The sequence below is a fragment of the Lates calcarifer genome, linkage group LG13 (assembly GCF_001640805.2).
Source record: "Lates calcarifer isolate ASB-BC8 linkage group LG13, TLL_Latcal_v3, whole genome shotgun sequence".
Lineage (NCBI taxonomy): Eukaryota > Metazoa > Chordata > Actinopteri > Centropomidae > Lates > Lates calcarifer.
Window position 1 is genome coordinate 8,311,739 of NC_066845.1, and position 23,248 is coordinate 8,334,986.

The 23,248-nt window shown below is 39.5% G+C and overlaps 1 protein-coding gene across 2 annotated transcripts in view; it reads right to left on the reverse strand.

Annotated features, from left to right (window-relative positions):
• The window catches only part of frmd3 (FERM domain containing 3), a 52,090-nt gene that overhangs the window by 12,294 nt on the left and 16,548 nt on the right, over positions 1-23,248 (reverse strand). Inside the window, exons 4-13 of one of the 2 annotated variants that reach the window (XM_018669321.2) lie at positions 19,382-19,460; positions 16,315-16,412; positions 14,298-14,421; positions 11,381-11,468; positions 9,603-9,691; positions 9,183-9,246; positions 6,223-6,311; positions 3,666-3,740; positions 2,098-2,166; positions 1,769-1,893 (exon numbers count right to left, since the gene is read on the reverse strand). In XM_018669321.2, the coding sequence (XP_018524837.1) occupies positions 1,769-1,893; positions 2,098-2,166; positions 3,666-3,740; positions 6,223-6,311; positions 9,183-9,246; positions 9,603-9,691; positions 11,381-11,468; positions 14,298-14,421; positions 16,315-16,412; positions 19,382-19,460 (900 nt within the window). Of the gene's footprint in view, positions 1-1,768; positions 1,894-2,097; positions 2,167-3,665; positions 3,741-6,222; positions 6,312-9,182; positions 9,247-9,602; positions 9,692-11,380; positions 11,469-14,297; positions 14,422-16,314; positions 16,413-19,381; positions 19,464-23,248 lie in introns of both variants that reach the window. The other variant, XM_018669320.2, reaches the window with a different exon arrangement.

Sequence of the window (23,248 nt, forward strand, 5' to 3'; positions counted from 1 at the left end):
AAATAACACAACATTATCTGTCTGTCTTTTATCAACTAAACAAAATTAGATTTTATGTGGGATTAATACATTAACACTAGTAATTTACATAATATTTCTAATTGTTTCTTTTCTTTTTATTCTTTTGCTTTTTTTATTTAACTGAAAGCAAAATCATTAACATCATCACAGTGATTTATTTGTTGATATCAATTTCTCTTATTTTTTGGATGAATAACACCTCATGTCTCATTTACCAAACTAAATTTATTCAGGTTTGCATCTCTGTGATATGACCTTAAATAAATTCACCCTCATTTCTGTTATGCTTTGCCACACACACACACACACACATACCTTCCTCTTGCACATCCAAATGAGCTGGTGGCGTACATCCTTCCCTAACCTTTGTTCACTCTCTCAGCCCTGCAGTCCATTTTCTCCTCTCTCATTTTCTCTCCATCTCTTTTCCTTCTCTCTCTCCATCCTGGCTCTCGAACTGTCTCGTGTTACCTTATCCCCTGTTCCTCTCCGCCTTATTCTTCTCCTCAGCAATAAGATATATGCTTCAATCAGATAATAGGTCGCAGTGGTGAGTGTTCACCTTTTATGGACAACATAAATCTACTCTGGGAAGGTGGTGCCCTGGGAAAAAGCCTTAAAATACCAACTCTTCTGTTCAGCTTCATTTGGTGTTGCCACGTCACCTCATAAGTGGGAAAAAAACCCACACCCGACTCTTACTCTACACTCTCATGGGGAGAGAACTGATCCAAGTTCAGCTGTAAGCTAGGTGTCAACAGGCCAGCTGATGGATAACTTAACTGAAATATCCTGTAGCAACCACCCCCGTTATACACTTCATCACGTGGTCACACAGTCCTATGTCTGCTGGTAATGCTTTATTTTGCATAGTGTTTATTTGGCACTTCCAGTTAATTAATTCTGATCAATTGCTGGGGCAAGTCATTTAGTCTTTTGTGAGCAGTAGATTGGCTGAACATGAAAAAATGTTTTTTTTTTTATCTACAGGTGAACATAAAATTCAACATAAATGGAAGATAAGGTTGCCAAATATATTAAATCAAGCATTAATGCTTTATTTTATATGACTAATATGAAGAAATATGACTGTATAATGTTCTGTATTGCTAAGTTCTAAGTCAACGCACTGTAATATCCCAAACCACGTCCTGAAAATGAGTTTATATTACTGCCTACACAAAAATCAAAGTTCAATTAAGTGTCAACTGTTAAACTGTAGTCAATATTCTTGACTTTCACTTTCATGATCAAACTTCTGGATGTTCACAAACACCCACAAACAGGAAAATGAACAAACAAAATCTTGCATGTGCTCACAGCAGCACACAAGGGCATAAACAGAGACAGACCTCATGGAGCCAAACAAATAACTTCTAATTGAGTTTTACTTAATGATAACACAAGCTGGGTCTGTGTCTCTGCTTTTGTGATGTCACGCACTGTATCTTCCTCTGTAAAACACACACAAAGTCAGACACACACAGGCATGGTGGTATCCTTAGGGAGGATCATGGGAGGTATTTTTAGCATGCTGTGATTGGTGTCTCCAGGGAGACAAGACTGATGCAGGACGGAGCATCAGCTGCTCAATTAAAGCTCTCCATCTGAGAGTTGTGCATGTGCATCTTCTTACACAAGGGAGACCCCAAATGACTTTCCAGAGGTCTATGGCAGGAGGGCATGGGTGTGTGTCTCTTGTGTGTGTGTGTGTGTGTGTGTGTGTGCAGAGTAAGTAGTATCCTACCATTGTCTGTGGCTGTCTCTTCATATTCGTTGGTGGAGGGCAGTGCAGGTACCAGAGGTTCCATGTTCATGATGAGGTTTTTATGGCTCAGTGAGTTAAAACTTCGACTCTGACCAAACTGGGCTCTGAAAACACAAACATCAACATCACTGACTGCTTTGTCGCCGTCTTCCCTTGCAAATTTCGACCTCCATAAAGAGATGATAATTAGATTTTTCCTGGTAATATCCCTCAGTAGAAGAACATTACTGTAAATGAGCGAGCAGGCAGTAATGAAATTGCTGTTTATTGTTTTCTAACTGTGTGAGAGAGCTGCTGCTTGTCCTTACCTGCGCACCTCTGGTGGCTCTCTCTGAATCTTAGAACTGGCTTCAATCACCTCCTTGGCTACTCTTCCACTAACAGGGAGAAACACAGGATCATTGCAGACAGAGTTACAACTCCTGTAAAAATACTGTAATTTCTTTAAAATAAATCAATTATTAAGAGCTTTACAAGACAAAAAAATATTGAACAGCAAAAAGAACATGAGGCCAGTAACAAGTAACACTGACAGGTCATTACTGTGAATACAACCTAGTCTATTAAAGAATCAATTACCTCTTGTTTTAAATCACACTAATACAGACCTACATGAGGTCCAGAGGCTTTAGACAGGTTGATTCTGTTTTAAAAGCTTTGCAGTGAGGCCATGTGACAGACCCCTGTGAGACAATGACTTGCAAAATCTTAAAAACTATTCTGAAATTGAAACATTTTACATGATGTTTTTCATTGTGTCCCTTGTCAGTAATTATAGATGCTAGAGACAAGTGTGTCTGAGAGAAACAGGGCAACAGTAATTGCAGTGGTTACTGACTGAAATAAGAATCTGTAATTTTTCATTAGTTGTGCAGTTGTTGTTCATAATCAAAACTATTTCTGTTTCTGCTGAGCAGGCAGCAGGGTTAACAGCTCCATTAGTCTGATTGTTGGGTGAGTGGAGTTTCTGGACTCTGACTACTCTGTTTCAAGCCAGCAGCCACCATCCCACACATTAATCTATTGTTGGTGAGACTGATGGTTAGGTCATAAATTAGAGGGTGAAATGACATATCTGTTGAGTGGTAGAACATGCACTTGATAGCTCAAGGGACACTCACATCACTACTGCCTGCTAGTAAATGTATGTCTATATTGGAAAATGCTAGCATCATTTGATCCAGCACCACAAATCTCTTCCTCATTCTGCATTAGCACAAGTGACCAATTCCCATATTTCAGAGCAAACTCTACCATATGCTATTACTCATCGCTGGCCCTTAAGCCAAACTGCTTTAGCTAGCTGATGAAATGGAGCAAACTGAAGTGTAAGCCTGGTAAAGGAGCTTTGTCTGAGATGAGAATCGAGGCTAACATGGCTTCCATAACAGACTTATATAGAGGCTTTCCTGTGATATTGGGGTCAGTAAATCACAGAAACTCAATTCTGAGCAGGGTGTAGGTGTGGAGGAGAAGCAGCATTTGGATCTACAGCGTGCTGATGAGCTCAAGGTAAACACACAGCACGGGTATGCAACATTTGTTAGGTTAAGACAAGGCCACCGTAAGATGTAACTGAGGGTTAAGTGATGAACTGCTGTGGGTGAATTTGCATGAGTTAAATCAGTTGGTTAAATCGGACTCTGTATCTTTTTATCTCCTCCATTGTCACTGGTTAATTCCATCATAAGTTTCTCTTGTGATGTTCGTCTTTTTTTCTTTGTCCCTGTTTCTGAACTCTCTTCACACATATAGATCCTGCTTACTTTCCTTTAACACACATTACTTATCTTTAACTGTCAAACTCCAGTCTGCTGTTCTGTTGCCTATAAAAAAAGTATACCAACTCTTATGAAAATAACTTGAACAGGCTCACCTGTATCTGAACCTGCTGCCTTTGAAGAAGATGTTACTGCTAGAAACTGTCTTTATCTGACTTGACTTCGCACACCTGTCATAGAGAGGGAGGAAGAAATGAAAAAGAGACACACATACAAAGAACTTCATTGTCACAGAGCATTGAAAGCACAAAACACTGAATAGTTCATTCTTGTAAAAACTTTTTTATGGATTTGTTTGTGGCTGTCACTTTAACCCTCACTACGTCTCAACTTAATATTTTGGATAACATATCAGCAGACTCTTAAAAGACACAGGAGGAAGCTGTTCCAAGGTGTACAGATTTAAAAATTTATGCAGTAGGTCAAACCTTCATGGTTTGTTCAGGATCATTTATCATGCAAAACCAGTGCTCCAGTGTAGTAGGGACGGTGCCAGAGCACACACACACACACCTTTGCTTTGCTTAGTGTGTGTGTGTATGTCAGGGAAACAGAGAGAGTGCGAGTGAGAGGCCATATGTTTTCAAAGCTCTGCTTGGCTGCCATTCACAAACTCAATTCACTCTGATTTGATTAAGGGGCTCTGATGCTTGTCTGACATCCGAGATGACATCCACTCCCTCTCTGTCCGCCTCTCAGAGATACATGAGCTGCTGTCATTAAGGAGTCAATATCCAGGGTTATACACAAGCTATGGTTATTATCAGAAAGCTTTTATAACTTCATCACCATGTCCTCATTTTGTAAGATTTTTTTGTGTTAATGTATTTCAACATGAGGAAATTGCTCCATGGTAGTAGACAAAATAGGCAATATAGCTAAAAGTTGCAGATGGAGAGTCATATGGAAACATTTCAAAACAAAAACATGTTTTCAAAAAAAGCAGCGTGCATGAACAGCAGGGGAAAATAAGGGCCCTGGAAATAACACAATAAGAGGGTGAGGTAGACTCGGAGTGATTGACAGTCTGGAGGAGGAAAGGGCACCATGAAGAAATCATAAAGCAGCCTCCAACTCATGTCAGCACGACTGCTCCACATTAAATCTGACCAGCTGTGTACAGGCAGCAGTCTTTTTCATCCCACTCAGCGCCCTCTTCACACTACAGCCTTTGCAGTTTGTCTTCACTTCTCTCCCCGATGGATGTTTCCTTGTTCCATTATTTTCCTTGCAAATCCCCCCCTGGATGCCAGTTTTTAAGCCAGTGTGGATGAGAAAGTGCTCATAAAAGAAAGGAATTTTAAACATCTGCAATTCTGGCACAACTGATCAAGGTCATGTGATATGATTGACAGCTCTAAAACATTGAGTAAATGGACATTGTGGTTCGACTGTTTACAAGGTCATTGGGTACATTGGATGTTGTTAGCATGGTCCTGCCAAGGGCTCACTCTTTCCCTTGTGTTTCTTTTGTTGTCTGTGTCTATGTGACTTTCTCTCCCTGTGTGTGTGTGTGTGTGTGTGGTGTGTGTGTGTGGTGTGTGTGTGGGCATGGGCATCTTCCCTGTTCCAATCAACTCCTCCTCCTGAGGGCAGTCAGCACACCTGGCTCTCATCATTTCCTCTGCTCTGCAGTATTTAAACCCTGGTCTTCTAGTCACCAGTTCGTTCAGTCTACTTACACGGTACTATGCCAAGGCTCTGTAGTGTTTCATGTTCTCTAGTTTTGGTTCTCCTCGTGCATAGTGAATTGCCATTCACTAATCCTGGTTCAACCCTCCTGAGCCTGTGTTCTGCTTCTGGGTCCACTAAGTTACCACTGGTCGTAACAGTTGTGTAAAAAATTAACTTGTTTTCAAGTGAACCATTGTGTCCACAGAGATGTGATGTTCCTTGAGTCCAGAGACCACATGCTCACAGTCATGGTCAGCTTGAACTCTGGGGTGTATCAAAGGGCTGATCTCTCTCTGCATGCCGAAAATACGAGCTCAAATAGCAGGAAAAGCTGATGGGAAGAGGAGGAATGCTACAAGTCTCATGAAGCTTATGTGAATGTTGTTTTGTGCAGCAACACAAGCACTGTGATCGCGAGTGTGACAACTTCCTCTGCTGTCTAACTATCAAGTGCAATAAATTGCTCCTCTCATATTCCCAGTGAACCCTGACCGGGGGCAAAAGAGGTCATTGGTTTTGTTTGCTTGCAACCTTGTGTTCCCCATGACGACAGACAAAAGCAGAGTTTAATCTCCATTCTCAAACTTTTGCCTTCACCCCAAAGCTTGTTTCCATTCCTGACACGCCAGCAGTGTCAGTAGTCCCTGCAGATCAGAGCGACGGCCTTGGAGCGATCAGCTGTTCCCCAGTGAAGGACAGCAGTGTACTGTGGCAGTACCATATTGAGTCATTAAAATAAGATTAAAAGAGTGATAATGTGCTAAAAAAATAAAAATCTAAATAAATATATTCAAATAGATTTAAGAACTGTTACAACACATACCAACTAGATCAGTGTCATCTTAAATATTTGTAGTGTAGTGTTGATGAATCTCAAATATTTGGTTAAAGATCAGCTCAATAGGTTTCCTGGATATGTTTGTGTGTGTGTGTGTGTGTGTATGTGTGTGTGTGTGTGTAAATGCACTTCAGACCCACTTGTAAAAGGCCTGGTTCTCCACCCCGCACTTCCATAAGTGCTTACACGCCGCAGGGGTCGAGGTGTGAAATGTCAACACCAGTTTCTTCTGCACAGAAGAGGACAAATACACAGAGAGAGAAAGAAAGATAGTGAGGATTAGAAATTAGATTCCCCCAAGATGTGTGAATGAGGACAAGAGAGGTGCTGAACATGATGAGAGGGAGCTGTGCAAAATGCTGACCCACAGACCCAAAGCCATAAGCTTAGCAAGATGTAAGACAGATATAGTGCTCTGGCCATAGAGTTCAGCAGTAAAAATGGTCTGCTAGCAGAACATGGGTCTTTATGGACTAGGAGGGGGAGGGATGTGTTCCTGTAAATGTCTAGTTTTCGGTCCTGTGTGTCTGGTAATATGAGATCCCAGATCAATACTGCTCAACAACAAGAAGGAGGGGGTGAGTGAGAGAAGGAGAGAGGAAACCGTATGATCAATAACACGGGAGTTACTGTAAAACAGTAACAACCATGCTATGACATACCTATAAATTTTATAGAAAAAAAACAACCAAAAAAGTCTTGGACCTTGAATCATGAAATGATCTAGAAAACCTCACTACACAGTTTAAAGCTGTACACTGATCCAGCTTGTTCCCTTTCCTAAAGCCTCTTAGTCAGCTATATTGCTCAGCCCCCTCAGTGTCACACATCAGTCATATTAGGTATGTAGTTGTGATTTACACACATGTGCTGCAGTGGCCATGTGTGTGTGTGTTTACAGGCATGTGAAACTACCAGAGCTGTGTGTTAAAATATCATTAACAAATTCTCCCACTTTGGCTGCATGCAAAAGTGCTTTTAAAGCATGACATGACATTTTATGATGCTGATTTTAACTGCTCCTCTGAAACGATATATTTACATGTACTCTAGTAGAAGTAACATAAGCATATACAGAAATAAGTTGCATCTTGTGTTTCCAATACCTTAATCAATGTGATATATTAATTTGCTAACTGCTTTTCAACTGTAATCTCATGCTGTAAATCAACCATTAAAATTCATGTCTAAGCTGGAACACCAATGGCTAACTAAAGAATAAAACATGTAACAATGAACCAGATAAACTGCTGTTTAAAGAACATTTCATGTGGGTGTTGCAGTAATAAAGCCATGAAAAACTGCCATAAGCTCAAAGTGGGACAATAAAGTTAATGTGTTCCAGGCTAAATAACAGAGGTGAGGGCAAAGAGTGAAATCATGCAGTGACCTGTCACACAGTGGAAGACTACACACAAATACACAATTAAAAATCCTAGAATACTGTGAAAAATCTTATCTTCTTCACAGAGGTGACGTGAATATTTATAGGGAACACACTCACTCACACACCCGCACATACTGTATAAAAACACAGTCAAAGTGGAGAAATCAACAATTTGTCGAGACACTGACATTATAGATACATGACATGGACATAGTTATAGATTATGCATCATAATATCACATAATCTATAGTTGACTGATAATGGATCTGTGAAGCTTATTTAGATGATGTGCCTATGGGGAGTAGTTACACAGGTGAGAGACACCACATTTTAACCATAGAACAGAATGTTTTTTACTGACATAGACTCAAAATAACTGCACAGATGAGCTAAATAACAGAAAAAACACTAGATAAAGTGAATGAAATGACAATGCAGACAACTTTTGTACAAAATGATACAAAACAAAATGACACAAACAACCAAATAACGATGAAAAAGGTTCCTCCAATTATAAAACGGGAGGTGAGGGCAGGACTGTAGGAAGAGACATCAAATTGAGGAATTAAATACAACAATATTTTGTGCTACTCTTATTACTTGTTTGTATTTACTCACCAGTGATGACTATGTTTACACACAGAGAGAAGAGACAGAAACACAAAGATAAAACTGCATCTTCAGCCATTCATGAGTTGCCAGACAGACAAAGAAACAGGCAGACAGACTGACAGGTTAAGCAGAGATGAGAGAGCTGGTTTAAGCTTCTGTAATGAAGAGAATATTTATGAGATTGATTGAACTCATTGACTGATTGATTGATTGGATGGTTGGTAGATTAAAGAGCAACCTGACTTTAACTCCAGTAATAACCATTTTCAAGTATTTTTTCAAGGAACCTCACAGCAACATGAGACACGATCAGCTGCAGTTCTCGTAAAATAAAGGTTTTATGCACATAAATGAGTCATAATGCACCAAAACTGCTGCTCAGAATCTACCACAGCTCCAGACTGGATGACAAACATAGAGTACAAATGAAACATGTGTCCCAAATCCAAGACACCTGTTGTAATTTGATGTTTTAAGTCAGTATTTTCTGTCTGTGTCAGTTTTAAGGAAAGATGTCATGTAATTTATGTTTGTCAATATTGCTCGTGTCCGAACATGAAGGAGTCTCATATTTGGGCCACAGCTGACACATAATGTGAGTGAGGAGGTTAGTTGTAACACACCCACCATCCTGTTACAGTGAATCCTGCCTGTTAAGGAGATCTGAAACAGCGACACACATATACAGTGTGTGTGATGGTGGACCAGATTACATAGACAAACAGTACAGTTCCATAGCACATTTCTCTGATGATGAAACGATGCAAAGATGAAGAAAGGGGGAAAGGAAAGGAAGAAGGAGGGGAGCACAGAAAATAAAGGATGTATAGTACATTTGGAGGTTTAAAATGGTCACTAACACAAAACTGAATCCAAATGAACACAGACAGTAACTGTGCGTCTGCATTAAAATCATGGTGGGTTTTTTTTTTCTTTTCTTTTTTTTCCAGAAGTACCAAACTTCACAGATGTTAAAGGTTGGGATCTAACAGGTCACAATTCATCATCATAAAGGAAACTACACAGCACATTTTGTTCATTTATTTTTTTAAGCCTCCAGAAGGAGGGTTAAGCTGCATGCAGGAAGACACTGCACTCACCTCCTTCTGAATCCCAATGACATAAAAGGTTTTCCCTTCAAACTTCAGCTTGCTGACATCCGCCCTGCAAAGAACCACAGTGTTATGACTCATAATATATCTACAAAACCTTGGTCAATAATAGGCAACATGATAAAAACAAATTTGACAAATCTCTGTTCTAAGGCGATTAAAGGTGGTTCTACAAGATTATTTTTTATGTGGCAAAGCTTTGTGTCCTTGACATACTCTATATGTCATAGTATTAGTATAGTATTTACTTTTACTACATGGTATATCAGTGTATAGAACTGATTTTAAATCTGATATTTTGCTCTATTTGAGATGGATCATAAAGTGTGAGGTGTGTTAAGATTAGATTTGAGACCACGCATTTAATTTCCATGCTTACAGGTTTATATTTAAGACAAAGATTTATACCATTTGAGGAGGTGTATTCTCTTGTTTCCCTGGAAGACCACAAAACCTGTGGCTGTGAACCCGAGAAAGGCTGTGGAGCCTGTAAAGTCCTGAAAACACACACACATAGACATGTAGCGTGAAAGGCAGAGCATGGCATTATGGGATACAGGTGGACTAACAGCAGGGAAGCAAGTGGGCCATCAATAATTTCCATGGTAATGGCACCTACACAAAATCACTTGTTTGTTTCAAACTCCAAACCCCCAATTTGCAGTAAATGAGATCAAGAACAAGGTGCAGAACACAGAGATCAGGGAGACTCAGTCTGATCTACTGAGGCAAGATGAAACCGACAGCAATTCCAGAGTGAGAGGACATAATATGTTCCTATCTGTAGATCTCATGTCTTTGCTGATGTGCCTCTCAGTATCTTTCTGTAAATCACTCTCTTCGCCTCATTTTCTTGCTTACTCTCTCTGATTCTTGATCTTCACAGATCTGCATGTGCATGATACTACAGCCCCAGTAATAACATCCATTTCCAGCAAACCAAATTAAAAACAGCCCCACTGACAAGAGTGGAGCAGATAAAGGGGATCCTCTCCAACAGACAGAATTTAAATATCTCGTTAATCTGCTTAGCATGCTTTGATACGCCTGTCCATGAGAGGGTGTCCCTATTTCACACTCTGACTGGATGGAAGATGAACACAGAGGGTGAGAATTAGCGAATAGCGAGTTGTAAAATATTGCCTTGCTTTATCAGATTCAATCTGTTCCATCTTTCAAAATAGCACAGGAGTAGCACCAAAAAAAAAAGTACTGGCAGTCTCTCACTGTAGAAACCAAGGTGAATACTTCAGTGTCAAATGAACCACAATACTAACAGTAGATGCTTTACTCTAAAGGTTTCCACTGTTAGCAGTTTAAAGATGCAGTCAGCTACATTGACTTGCTGAAGCCATAATTTTCTCTGACCAATCAATGAGAATATTGATTTCTGAAAGTGACTATATCTGTGCAGATTTCTTTTGTTTACCGAGATAATGTTACCAGAGGTTCAAAGTGTCAACTAGAGGATTAGTTCTGCTGATAGCCATTGACCTTCCCTCATCTATTCCACCTCAGTCTCACCTATCATTACACCTCTCTTGGTGACCTCTCAGGTTTGCTGAAAGGTTGCTGTTAGTAAAGTTAATCATGTGTATAGTCACCATTTAATATGCAAATTAAGAGCAAATAAGCAAAGGGTAAAAAGGACAAGTGTGTGTATCTGTGTAACTGGCACAAACTCTCCACTGAAGCCACAATTTGTACTTCCACACAACCACACAAACAACTTTGGTGAATATTTACACCTGTAAACAAATGGCTGCAAGTGGCATATGCATTAATCAATAATGATGCCAAAATCATGTTTTGTTCACTATTGCCGCTCAGATTAACAATGAAAAACACTGACAACACAGTTTACAGTGACGACAAAAAGTGTAACTCTTTATTTAAGAGATGACAGAGCAGAGGCATGTGTTCATCCTGAACATTTACATTGTTATATTTTTTACACTCAGAACTAGTCTGATTATCAATGATGAGAGCCCCAGTTACTTTGTCCATTAATAAGTGGGTTGAGATTAATGTTAAAATTAAAGGTGGAAATTATTAAATAGAGAGAGGGACAGTGAATGATTTATGACAAAGGTGGAAACATGAAGTGGGGGTATCTTTATGTAAATTATTATCATCAGGCGTCGCATCCAGACTGGATGAAAGTGGACAGTTTTCACTAATCTTACCTTGCATGGATGAGGGTCAACTCCATATGTTTCCAGGCTGTGAGCCCTTTGAAGCATGTTCAACTCTGCCAAAGCAGCACACTGGCCCCTGAAAAGAAAAGAACGGATTATTTAAAAACCACCACTTTGATACTGTTAGCATATGTCCCTGTGTTTCTAGTTATGAAAATTGTACAGGTATGTTAGCACTTTCATGTTGACTTAATTGATCTGTTTTGTTGCCTTCCATGATTCAGTCAGACCCTTGGACCCACCCAAAAGTGTTCACTTAAATGAAGAGAACTTTTTCAAGAAGCAGGAAGCATAATGTTCCCATTGATTAAGTAAATCATATTTATTACAACTTTAACCCTCTGTTTTATTTACATTTCAGAAAATTAAGTAAACTGAATTTGCTATCAGCAGTTTCTGTTCGTTTTGTACCACTGCAGATACTGAGAACAATTCACAAATGACTGTGATACTGAAGAAAACTTAAAAATGTAAAGATTCTGAGGCAAGTACTGAGAAATCTTTCCTCTATGATTTCAAAGTGAATTTATGGATGTTTACTTGAAATGGACATCAGAGATGACAATATCCTCTGAAAGCATAAGTCACACCGAGTCTAAAAATATGTGAATGCTTTATCTGTCTACATTGCCTGTGTGTCACTGTCACTACTTCAACTGATCATGTTGACAAGTGGGCCAAACTACAGTAGTTAACTTCCATTCCCATTTCAGATCACACAGTATGTTTTCCTCACGTCTCTGGAATATAGCTGAACTTTTCGTGGGTGGAAATCTCCTTACAAAAAGTAACCCAAATTATAATAGACCACCCAACACTATTTTCAATCCTCAGTTACAGAACAGCAGCTCAAATGGGCAGAAAACCTCCTGACTGTGAAGTCTATTTCTTTTTTGTGTTCACAAGAAATAAACGTAAACACTTAAATGATTTCTCAGTGTCCATCATGAACTGGACATATAGCCTTGAGGGTGGGAACAGTAGTTGATAATAGGCTTGGAGAAGGTGAAGAAAAGCCACAATGCCAATGTGCCTGAGATGAATATTGTTCTTGTTTACAGTAGAACACAGTTTGGCAACTCTTAAAAAATCTTTTCTTTATGTTTAACCAATTAAAGTGTTTACATTTGGCCCAATCTTTGATCATCTGTTACCATTTTGCAGAGACAGACATATTAACAGAGGCCAAGTGTTTGGTGGGAGTGTCGGTGCTTTACTTGCTCATTAGTCTAAGTGCTGCAAAGTCAAAAAAAAATTGAGCGATGTATGCCGCTACTCAAGATGCTAGACATATAAATCAACATTAAAATTGCAAACACATAAATCTGTCTATATGCACATAGAGGAAAATGCTAAACCCATTAAGGAACTTCTTGACTATGGAAAATAAATTCCATGCACCCATTTGTAAATCACCTGAAGTCTCTCTACAGCTCAGTACTAATCTACATGCAGTTAATCCTGTCAGTCGGACCCATCGGGGCACACTGAGGGCACTTGGCATCATCTGCCTCTGTGCTTTGGGAAATGAAGGATTTGTCTTTGATGTTCTGTAATCGCTGTAAGTGTGACGGTCACAAACCTCGCAACATCATTTGTGAGCTGGAGCGATGATACAAATAACCTCAAACGGCCTGATGGAGGGGGGGTTTATGTGTATGATCTAATGACTTAGGACCTTAAATGGAGCATCAATTTTAATATATTTGAGACTTTTTCACTCTCATTATTATATTAATGCAGAAACCTCTTGGGGGCATTAATGTCCTCCTCTTCTAATTCTGCATTTTCTTCGTATTGCATTTTCATTCTGCAGCCAATTTCTCTCCTCAAACAAGGTTCAGACATGTTAATCATATTGTTGGAAAGAGGCCCTGCACCATGTCAGCGTCTGTTGTTGTTATTTATTGTGTCTGGGCAGGTGACCCAAATGCTGATCACATGCAGGGGAGCAGAAAAGGGTTAGGATTAGGGTTTTTTCAGGTCTGGGTTCAACAATTATTTTTACTCTATCCACCCTGTTAAGTTGATATTCATCAAAATTTAGATTCTGAAAATCCTGTCATGACCCATCCCCTGGGAGACTTTTTTCCCCCGTTTTATTTTGAAATTAGTTTCCTCATGTGTCTCACTTTACTTCCTCTCACTTTACCACCTCTTCTCTGTATCACCTGTGTCTCATTAGTTAATTAATCCTGGTGTGTATATATATGGTCTTGTCTTGAGCTGTGAGAGTTTTGTGTTGAGTTTGCTGACTGCTTTGTTTCCTTGTCTTTGCTGATGTTCTGCGTTTGGACTTTTTGTTTTTTGTCTCTTTTTGGATTTCTGCTGCTTCCCCATTGGACTTGTCTGCCCTTTAACCCTTGCCTTCATCACCAGCCAGTAAGCCTTTTGTTCTTCTTTAGTTGTAAAATAAATCATTGATCTGCTTGATCTTGGTATTGGTATCTGCATTTGGGTCTTTTCCCCTGTGTCCTGAGCATCAGTCATAACACTAGTAACAAGCAAATTGTCCAAACCAAGCTTGAAATGAATAATTCATGCTCCTTCCCCTGTAAATTAATTCCAGTTTTTATTTACTTTCAACTGAATCTAAAGCTGGAATACCTTCTGCAAAGCAATGAAGCACAAATCTCTGGGTATCATCCAATTTAGTCTCTAGCCCGAACGACAGAAAAGAGCTTTATTGTCTGCAGAGTAGGAAATTGTCTCCGCAGCTTGTTTTGAAAACACAGATCACAGGAGTGAGCATCCACGCCTGTCACCGACATCAAACAGTAAACTGATAACAAAGACGCTGCTCCAGACAACAAAACAACCCCACCGCACACACACACACACACACACACACACACACACACACACACACACACACACACACAGATATTGTACACATCTCTTTTACCTGAGCTCATTCTTGTGTATTTCCATAATCTTCCTCTCCAGTTTGAGGGATTGTTTAGGGAACAGCTTGAAGTCACTGATATAGTCTGACGGATGCTCCTCTGGGTCATAATCCCCAAGCTCAGCTGTAAAGAGAGGGTGGTACAGGCATGAAAATGGGGTTAAAAAAAAACATATGTACATATATGCTCTAAACTGTCCAATGGAAAGAGAATAAGCATGTTTCCCAAAATGTCAAACTATTCCTTTAACATCTGCCTACAAACCCTACAAATATGTTAAATATTTGTAGGCTTAAAAAGAGATCTGTTTCATCTTATCTGGATATAGAATATACTCATAAACTGAGTCAGATGACCCTAATGGATAAATAGTTTCCTTATTGAATCAAGTATAAAGTCCTAACAGTGACTAATTTCTCTCTTAAATCCGTTCTTAATTAGCAGTTATAACAAAGGTTAAATCAAAAACTTGCCTGGAGTTTAATTAAACTGTAATCCTCAACCTATTCTCCAGCTCTATAATCAACACCCTGACAAAGTGGGACAGGGACCTGCCCTCGTTAATCAGAGCAGCCAATGATATGCTGCAGACACGCTCTGGGTTGAGATAACTCAGCCATTCACACTGTGCTCTCTGGGGATATGAGCCAATCAGCTCAGTGTTCGCACAGTTCAGCGATTTGTGTATCAGCCAGAGGGGTTCATTTACTGTATATGATACAGCTCAGCTAATTCCTTCCTTAATCCATATTAAAGCAAGTGGCTCCACACTGTGATTCAACATTAAACTGTTACTGCTAATTAACAAAAGAAAAAAAATCCTCTCTTATTCCTTCTTCCCAGTCCATATACATCTTGTGGTGTTTTAAAATGTAGGATTACAACACCAGTCTGTTAACTTGAAATGCTGCCAGTTAATGAAGCGGACACCAGACAAATTGAGGGATTGGATTGTTCCAACTTAGCCTAAGTGTAATAATACAAGTGTTTCATTAAATCAAAACAGGTCACATCACACAACATTAATTCTTACATAGAAATTAATGCTAATTATCACTAAATATTTACATCCTATAACTGGAAGATGTGGCTGTTGTGTATCTAGTAAACACAATCAACTGACATTAGCATGCTAATATGTGACCTTTATATCGAAAAGTAAACAAGATAATATGACAATGGCTGAAACTTTAATAATGATGTTGTTTAATGCCGTTTAATAATGATGTAGTGTAGACTGGGGAAATTTTAAATTTCACTTCACGAAATTAACACAATACAACCTAAAATGACAAAAGTGACACATCTTAAGTTTCAGTGGTGCAACACAGTTTAGTCATTAAAATGGTTGTGACTATAAAATCTGGTAGGGAATTCACAAGCTTAGTAATGGACTTACAACTAGCTGATGTGTGACTGTCAGAGTTTATTTCTCTGCTGGTGTTTCTACCCAGGCCGTCATCCTGGCATTATCTGAGGAGCATCTCTGAAAATATTTTGCAGGCTGCACTTTTATCCATTCCCATTTTCAATCAAAGGGTAAGATACATGCACATGGCAAATCTGAGTCATCTCGTGATGTGATGACAGAGAAAGCTACTGACACTAATGACTGTAATTTTGATAATAAAATTTCCATGTGCGTCTTCCTTCTATAAAAGCATTTAAAGAGTCTTCTTCAGCAGTAGTCATCAAAGTCCAGGACAAAATGTGAGACAGTGACTGAGGAAATTGAAAGAGCTGTGTGCAGTCTGCATATGAGTGTAAGATACACAGTATCTGTCATGAACATGTTGGTTTACAGTAAGAATATATGCATATGTCAGTTATTGAAAACACAGTGTAATAAGCTGGATATAAGTAGTTAATGAATCTAGCAGTAGCCATCACTAATGTCACATCCATATGTGAATCAAATCAAATATAATAATTATATATAAGGATTCAGCTCTAACCACCGGTAGATTCATTGTCAATAACTCTATACCAAATTCATTGTTTGTCATCAGGTCTCACCCTGTACGATGCAGGCTCCCAGATATGCAGCTTCAGCAAAAGGACAGAGGAGACGACCATGGTAGATATCTCTCTTCAGCTGGAGGTACAGGAGATACCTACATACACACACACACACACACACACACACATACACATGGTTAGTAAGAAAGAAAAACTGATACTACCGCTTCGCCTACATTTTGTTACGCAAATTGAAAGTTTGACCCTGTGACAGACCGGCAGCCTGTCCAGGGTGCACCCCGCCTCTCACCCAATGTCAGCTGGGATCGGCTGCAGCCCCCCCACAACTATCAAGAGATAAGCTGTATAGCTAATAGATGGATGGATGGAAAATTAAAGTTTATTTGGTCTAGAGTAAAGCAGTGTATAGCTGTAAAATGTCTGCACTACTGCAGAAATATGTAGAAGATTTCATTTGGATGTGTGTCACTGGTTATCTTCACTGCATCAAAGTGTGCAGTTAATATTTATTTTTGCTAAATAAGCCTTAATTACTTGTTGTTAGATGCAGTGAGCTCACATTACAAATAAGAGGTGTTTTTGTCTCCTCCTCCTCCTCATCATCATCATCATCATAAGTCAATACAATCACAGTCCTTGATAGCATAATAATCCATCTGTGTTGCTATGGCAATTGGAAAAACAGTATTGCCATGGATACAAGTACCATGTAGCAGAGACTGGTACTGTAGTTACCATGGAAACAGCTTCAATGGAGGCTAGTTTAAGCATGCTGCTGACATGCTGATTTGTCTCATGTTACCAAGGATGCTAGAAGTGACAGTGGTGCTGAAACTATAGAGACATGTGTTGCCATGGATACAGATGAGTTTCCAGAGGAGACAACATCCCTGAGTCAACTGACTCATTTAACTTGTTTTTGAACTTGAGTGAAGGAAGCAGCAGAAGGAAAGCATGAAAGATTGAATGGAGCGAAAAGCCTGCTGCTGTAGCTAAATAGTTTTATTTATAGTCTCGGTCTGTAGCCGCATGGAGGTTCTTCAAATTGGCCTAAAAAACACAGCGATCTATATTTACATGACCTTCTCAGTTGTGTTTAATTTTGTCCTTCTCTATTTCCTTCTTTGTCGCAAGCTGAACTTCCTCTCCTCATCTTACGTTTCCCTCCCTGAACTCTTGTCTCGATCTTATAGTTACTGGATCTTTTACATGCCTCTTGTTCTATGCAACAGTCTACCCTTCACCTATAACTCCTCTGTGTTGCAGTGTTGTTTTTAATCAATGGATACAGTATACACAGAATCAGTTGTCATGACAACTACAAAACCTAAGTCTGATAAAATGTATTCCATATCCTCACTCATTACTTTGAAAAAAAAAAACCCTTCTGCTTCTTCTTCCTACTCTATGTGGTTTATTGGACCCATTCTCATTTACTGTATGAGGTTTAATTTGTGGTCAACAGTGTTTTGACTTTGTGCTGTGGGATTATCGAGCAGGTTCAGTCCATGCAGAATACGTTAACAGCTGAGCTAAAGGTCAGTTCCACCAAAGAACTCACTATTTATACCCTTTCTATATATACTTGTTTCTTGCAGCTTTATTACCAGACAAAAATGTTTGTTTTGGACAATTCAGTGAAACCTTGGATTACATTCAAAGCAGACATTTTTAAAATTCTTGCTTCCTGTAATATCTGTGCATGGAAACTATGGCATGGTTAGTAACTGTGGTCAAAAAGAAAAACATTATTTGTGTGATGAGACTTGAACTACTATCTGCTGCATGAATTTCTGCCAGTCTACATAAAAAATATATTACTCAGTTTTTGCTTTCGGCATCAGGAAAACTGTGAGTGAGTTGTGTGTTGTTTTTTGTTTTGTTTTTTATCTGTTTTTTATGGTTGAGCGGAAACGTAAAGTTAAAAGGAAAATGGCAGACTTCAAATAACATCCTGCAAACTGGAGCACATGCAGCACACACAAATTAGCATAATAGTTTCTGGATTTCGATGATGGAAAAAAAAATCGCTTCTTCCCAAAAAACTTGATAGTGAGCATTTCATCACTGACTGCAGTTCTTTCTGAACTTTCCAAACTCTGCTCAACTATAACTTTCATGTCCACGCCATACTCAGTGGACTGCCAATGTAATGACGCTCCCTGAGGACTCTGAGATTAACTATAATGAACAGAAATGAGCACAAGGAAGAAGCTGATAAACAGAGGAAAAGAGAGCAAAGTTTTAATGACCTCCATGATGTACAAAAACGCCTTTAAGAAATAAAAGTTGAAGGGGAAAGGGGAAATATGCCAATATGAGCTGAGAGATGTGGAGAGACACCTGAGGGAGGAAGAGGGAGCTGTGATGACGGGGAAGGAGGAAAGAGGACAGAGAGAGACCAGCAGAAGGGAGGGAGGAGACACCTTAGGGATGAAACTATGGAGACACCGGGTGGAGGGAGCTGAAATGGATGGAAAAGGGAGAGGAGGCAAGAAGGGAGGAGAGAGATTGATAGAGAGGAGCAGAGATGTTGAGACATGACAGCGCAGATGGGCCGAAGAACACGAAAACAGAGTCCCTGCTGAGTGAGCATCTCTAATTAACAGTAGGCCTGATAGAAAGTGTGTGTGCGTGTGTCTGGGGGTGAAGGGAAAGGGAGGTTATCCCAGTTTGACTTTAGCAAAGTTATTAAAGCAAAGTATTTTTTAAAATGTTTTTTGTTTGGTACATTAAAAAAAATGTAAAGTGCACATGTATTTGAAACACAATATATCACAAAGTAGCCTATTGTTGACAACAAGAGATTGCAAAGGTGCCATACTGTGAAAACTTTAAAGAAGTGCTGTGCAATCAATTGCCCAAACAGACTACATACATACATACTATAGACCTCACATAATGTTAGCAAAGCAACCAAAGGTCCCTGAGATTATCAAACACACTCTGGGATTATTTGTAAACCATTCCTTAATGATAACTTTTATCAAGCCACTGAAATTTAGTTAAGATGCTAGTTCATATAAATTAAATAAAGCTGCTCTTGAGAGATGTCTTGTTCTCCATCAATTATAAACCAACCATTGTCCGTGTTAGTTTATACCTGGTGAGCTCCTCCTTGATTTTCATTGGCTCGTGGGGATAAAACTTGACCCGGAAGCACATGGTGTACGGCTGCTGAGCTGCTGAAGATAAGAAAGACACAAACGTGAGAAGAAAAGGTTTTAGAGGACAGTGAGGAAAGTTTGAGGAGAGGGTTGACATTAGCAGAAGTAAAACATGAAGGAAAATTGAGGGAACCAGAAACAAAGTAGATGATTGGAAGTAAGAGAGGAGAAAGAAAAAGGATAAGAGGAGCGATAAATGAAAGAGTAGAAGAGAGAAGGGAAGCAGAGCAATGAGGATTAAGAGAGAGAAAGAAGTTGGAGACAAAAAAAGAAGTCGCAGTATGCCTCTTAATACTGATTAGTCATTTGATAATTACAGTAATTAGTCATCATACACACACACATGCACGCGTACGCTACGCACTCGTGCACACACACACAAAGGGCCTCACTTGAACTGGGGTCTGTGTTTTTTTCCTTTGATCTTAGGCCTGAAGCGTTTCATTGCTGTGTGTGTGTGTGTGTGCGTGTGCATATGCATATGCTGCAGGCAAGGATTTGAGCTTACAATATTAAAATATGCACAGTAACACACATACACATACTTAAGTAGCGCACACACACACACACACAGTCAATGATAGGCTATGTAACTCAGATCAAACGACAGCAATAGTTTAAACTCCCTCCTGGGGTGTCACACATCTCACAAAATAGCAAATAAACACACTTCTGTACACGCGCGCACACGCACACGCACACACACACACACACACACACACACACACATACACACACACATACACACACCATACAAACAGATTGAAAGTCTACGCTGTGAAGTTTACACATATTGATGCAGAATTTATGAAGCTTAAAGTTAAACTGGCTGTGTGATTTAGTCTTTATGAGACTTTTCTCACAAGAAAATCTGAAATGTTTGTGGTTTGTTAAAATATCTGATACAACCTATCCTTACTCTTGTTTGTCAAAATGAGACCATTTCCAGAGACTTAATTAATACCAACATTGTTTTCTTTTAACACTCAGCCCTTTCCCTAACATTAACCAAGTCTTTTTTTCTGCCACAGCCATTTGTGACAGTTTACAGGAAAGAGGCACTGACAGATATTGTCACCCTCCTGATATAGGGGTCAGAAAATCAGGAAATGTTTATATTTGTCATTTTAGTAAGCGCTGACCAACAGTGTAGTTTGAAGTTGAGTGGAGGACTCTCACATAGCACAGATCAGATTTTAGGTCTCTTTAATACGAGAGAATCTACATCAGGAGGCAAGTGAACAACTATAAATCCTTTGCAGGTTCTGGGTAACAATCTAACAATCTGCACAAAACAGAGGAAAAAAATACTCACACAAAGCTGTTTCATTTTGTAATTCCTCTTTTAAATCTTTACAGAGTGGCCTCACTACTCTGTCTTTAATGGCGGGGAACCTCTGCGGTATTATCTAGCTATGAAAAACAGCACACGTATACATAATGCATGTTTGGTAATATGAAAGATGCAGTCCTCCCACCCGCTCCCAAAGAACTTGAGCTGCTTATTTGTTCATGCTTAAGGGACGGAAAAAAAAAAACATTTTAGAGAAAATGATTTGACACAGTATTCATGCACACACGGACCAACGTGACGTACGTACACGTAAGCTGGGACGCACAAAGACAAAATAAAACACCAACCACACATCCTAATTTGAGAGGAATCCTGCCACAGGGAGAACTGATGTGTCAGTACGACTCAGATCTATTCAACGCTCTTGCCTCCGTTCCCCTCTCTCTCATCTCCTTTTCTTTCTTTCACTCTATGTCAGCCTCTCTCATCTCAAACTGCCTCTCTGGTCTTCTCGTTTCTCCCCCTTTTCTTCCCTAATCTGACTTCTTTCTTTAGCTACATTATCTGTCACTGTCTGTTCTCTCTCCCGTCTGAATTAGCCCCCCACACATGTCCCCTTTATCACTCTTCTCCCCTCCTTCTCCCTTCCTCCATCTCCATCTCCTGTCCTAATTTTCACTGATCTCCTCAGCCACCACCCCCCTCCTGTCCTCTCGCACATGTTCTGGTGAAGCCAAATTCATCGCTAATAGCTCCTTTATTAATTTACAACGGGACAGAAAGAACAGGACAGTCATTAAAAGGGTGGGAGAACTTCAGACAGGAGACGTGAAGAGACAGCGGGTGGAGGGAGAGAAGAACGGGACAGAGGGAGATAATTACAAAGTGAGAACTATAACCGGGCCGGAAGGATACAAAGACAAATGCCCACAAAATATCCAAAGTTCTTAGCAATAAGTTTTACTCTTACTTTTAGGCCTGTCGTATTTTTTGTGGCTGTATTTTTGCTGATCACACCAAGTCATTTTGCAGCAGAGTGTCAGCAAAGATTTTTTTTTTTTTTTTTTTTTCAATTATTTAAAATCAACAGCCATAAACATCAGGATCTGGCATCAGGAAATATTTCTAGATAGATATAAAACTTGAAAGGAAGGGAGAGAGGAAGTGGACACAAGGTGTACTGGATTCTACACAAAATGTTTCCTTCTTGAGTTTGTCTCCTCTCAGGAAAATCCCAAAGTCCCTGCATAAGTGGTGGCCAAAAATGCGAAATATGTTTTAAATTTTCATGACGCAAAGGCAGAATTATCCTCCCTTGTTCCCTTTAGTTACTCCTTTCCAGGAAGCAAATAAAACATTTGCTTGCAGAGCTCACAGTTGCACTGCAACGTGATTTTGCACTGCCAAAGCAAGTGCTGTAATGTTTCATTACTTGTGTCACAGTTGCAAAATTTTCATTTTCTTATTGACTGGATGCAGAGTGTAAAGTGGGCAGGTCTGGGGCCATGGTCAATATGCAATGAGTTGAGAGGAATCCTGCCACAGGGAGAGCTGATGTGTCAGTACATCTCCGATCTATTGAGCACTCTTCCTCTGTTGCTTAGTTTTTATCAGCATGTATAGGACTTTGGAAAAGGTTTTAGGCACTTTAGATTTTTGGTCACTCAGCCGTCACACAGTACCATCAAGGAGATGATTCTTTCTCCAGCATGACAATGACCCCAAACACAAAGACATAAAGTCATTAAGAACTACTATCAGCTGACAAACTGAAGAGGAGACGAGGCTCCCAGAGAGCCCTGATGTCAAGATCATGGACTCCCTGAGATGTGTGAAACAACCTACCTTCAAGTGCCTTGAAAAACTGTTTACCAAAGAGAATTGGTGAATTAAAGGCAAAGGGTGGTCACTCCAAAGACCGATATGATTTTGTTTTTTTCTGTTTATTGCATTTGGAAAGAAATTACTAGATACATAAAAACTATCATTGGAATAATTATTGAAAGCAACCTCACTTTACTTTTAGTGCCTGAAGCCTTTAGCACTGGATATATCAACCCAAGTGAAGTAACACAGATATGTATCTGGTATAGGTTCATGGCTCACTGTTCACTTCCCTTCAGTACTGGTCGTATTAATCCATCCACTGAAGACAGCCTGTTTACTTCTTTGACAGTTGAGTTGTGCTCCCCTGCCTTGTCTGCATATTTTCCTCTGTGTATTAGTTTATTTGGGACACTTGTCCCTCTGGCAACTGGTTGTGTTAATGAGAAACCCTGTTTTTGTCACTTTGTCTGCCTTTATTGTGTCTCTGTTTGTCTCCCTGTGGTGTTTCTGAGAAAAAGTCGCTGTCCAACATTGTCTGGCTCTGTCACTACTCATGGCAAATGGTAATGTGAGTAGTGTGTCCTGGGGAAATAGTGGATGATAAGACCGTAAAACAAGCAAATTTCCTAAATGCTATTTGTCGGTTATAAAGAACTAATTAATTTACAGCTAAAATCACCTT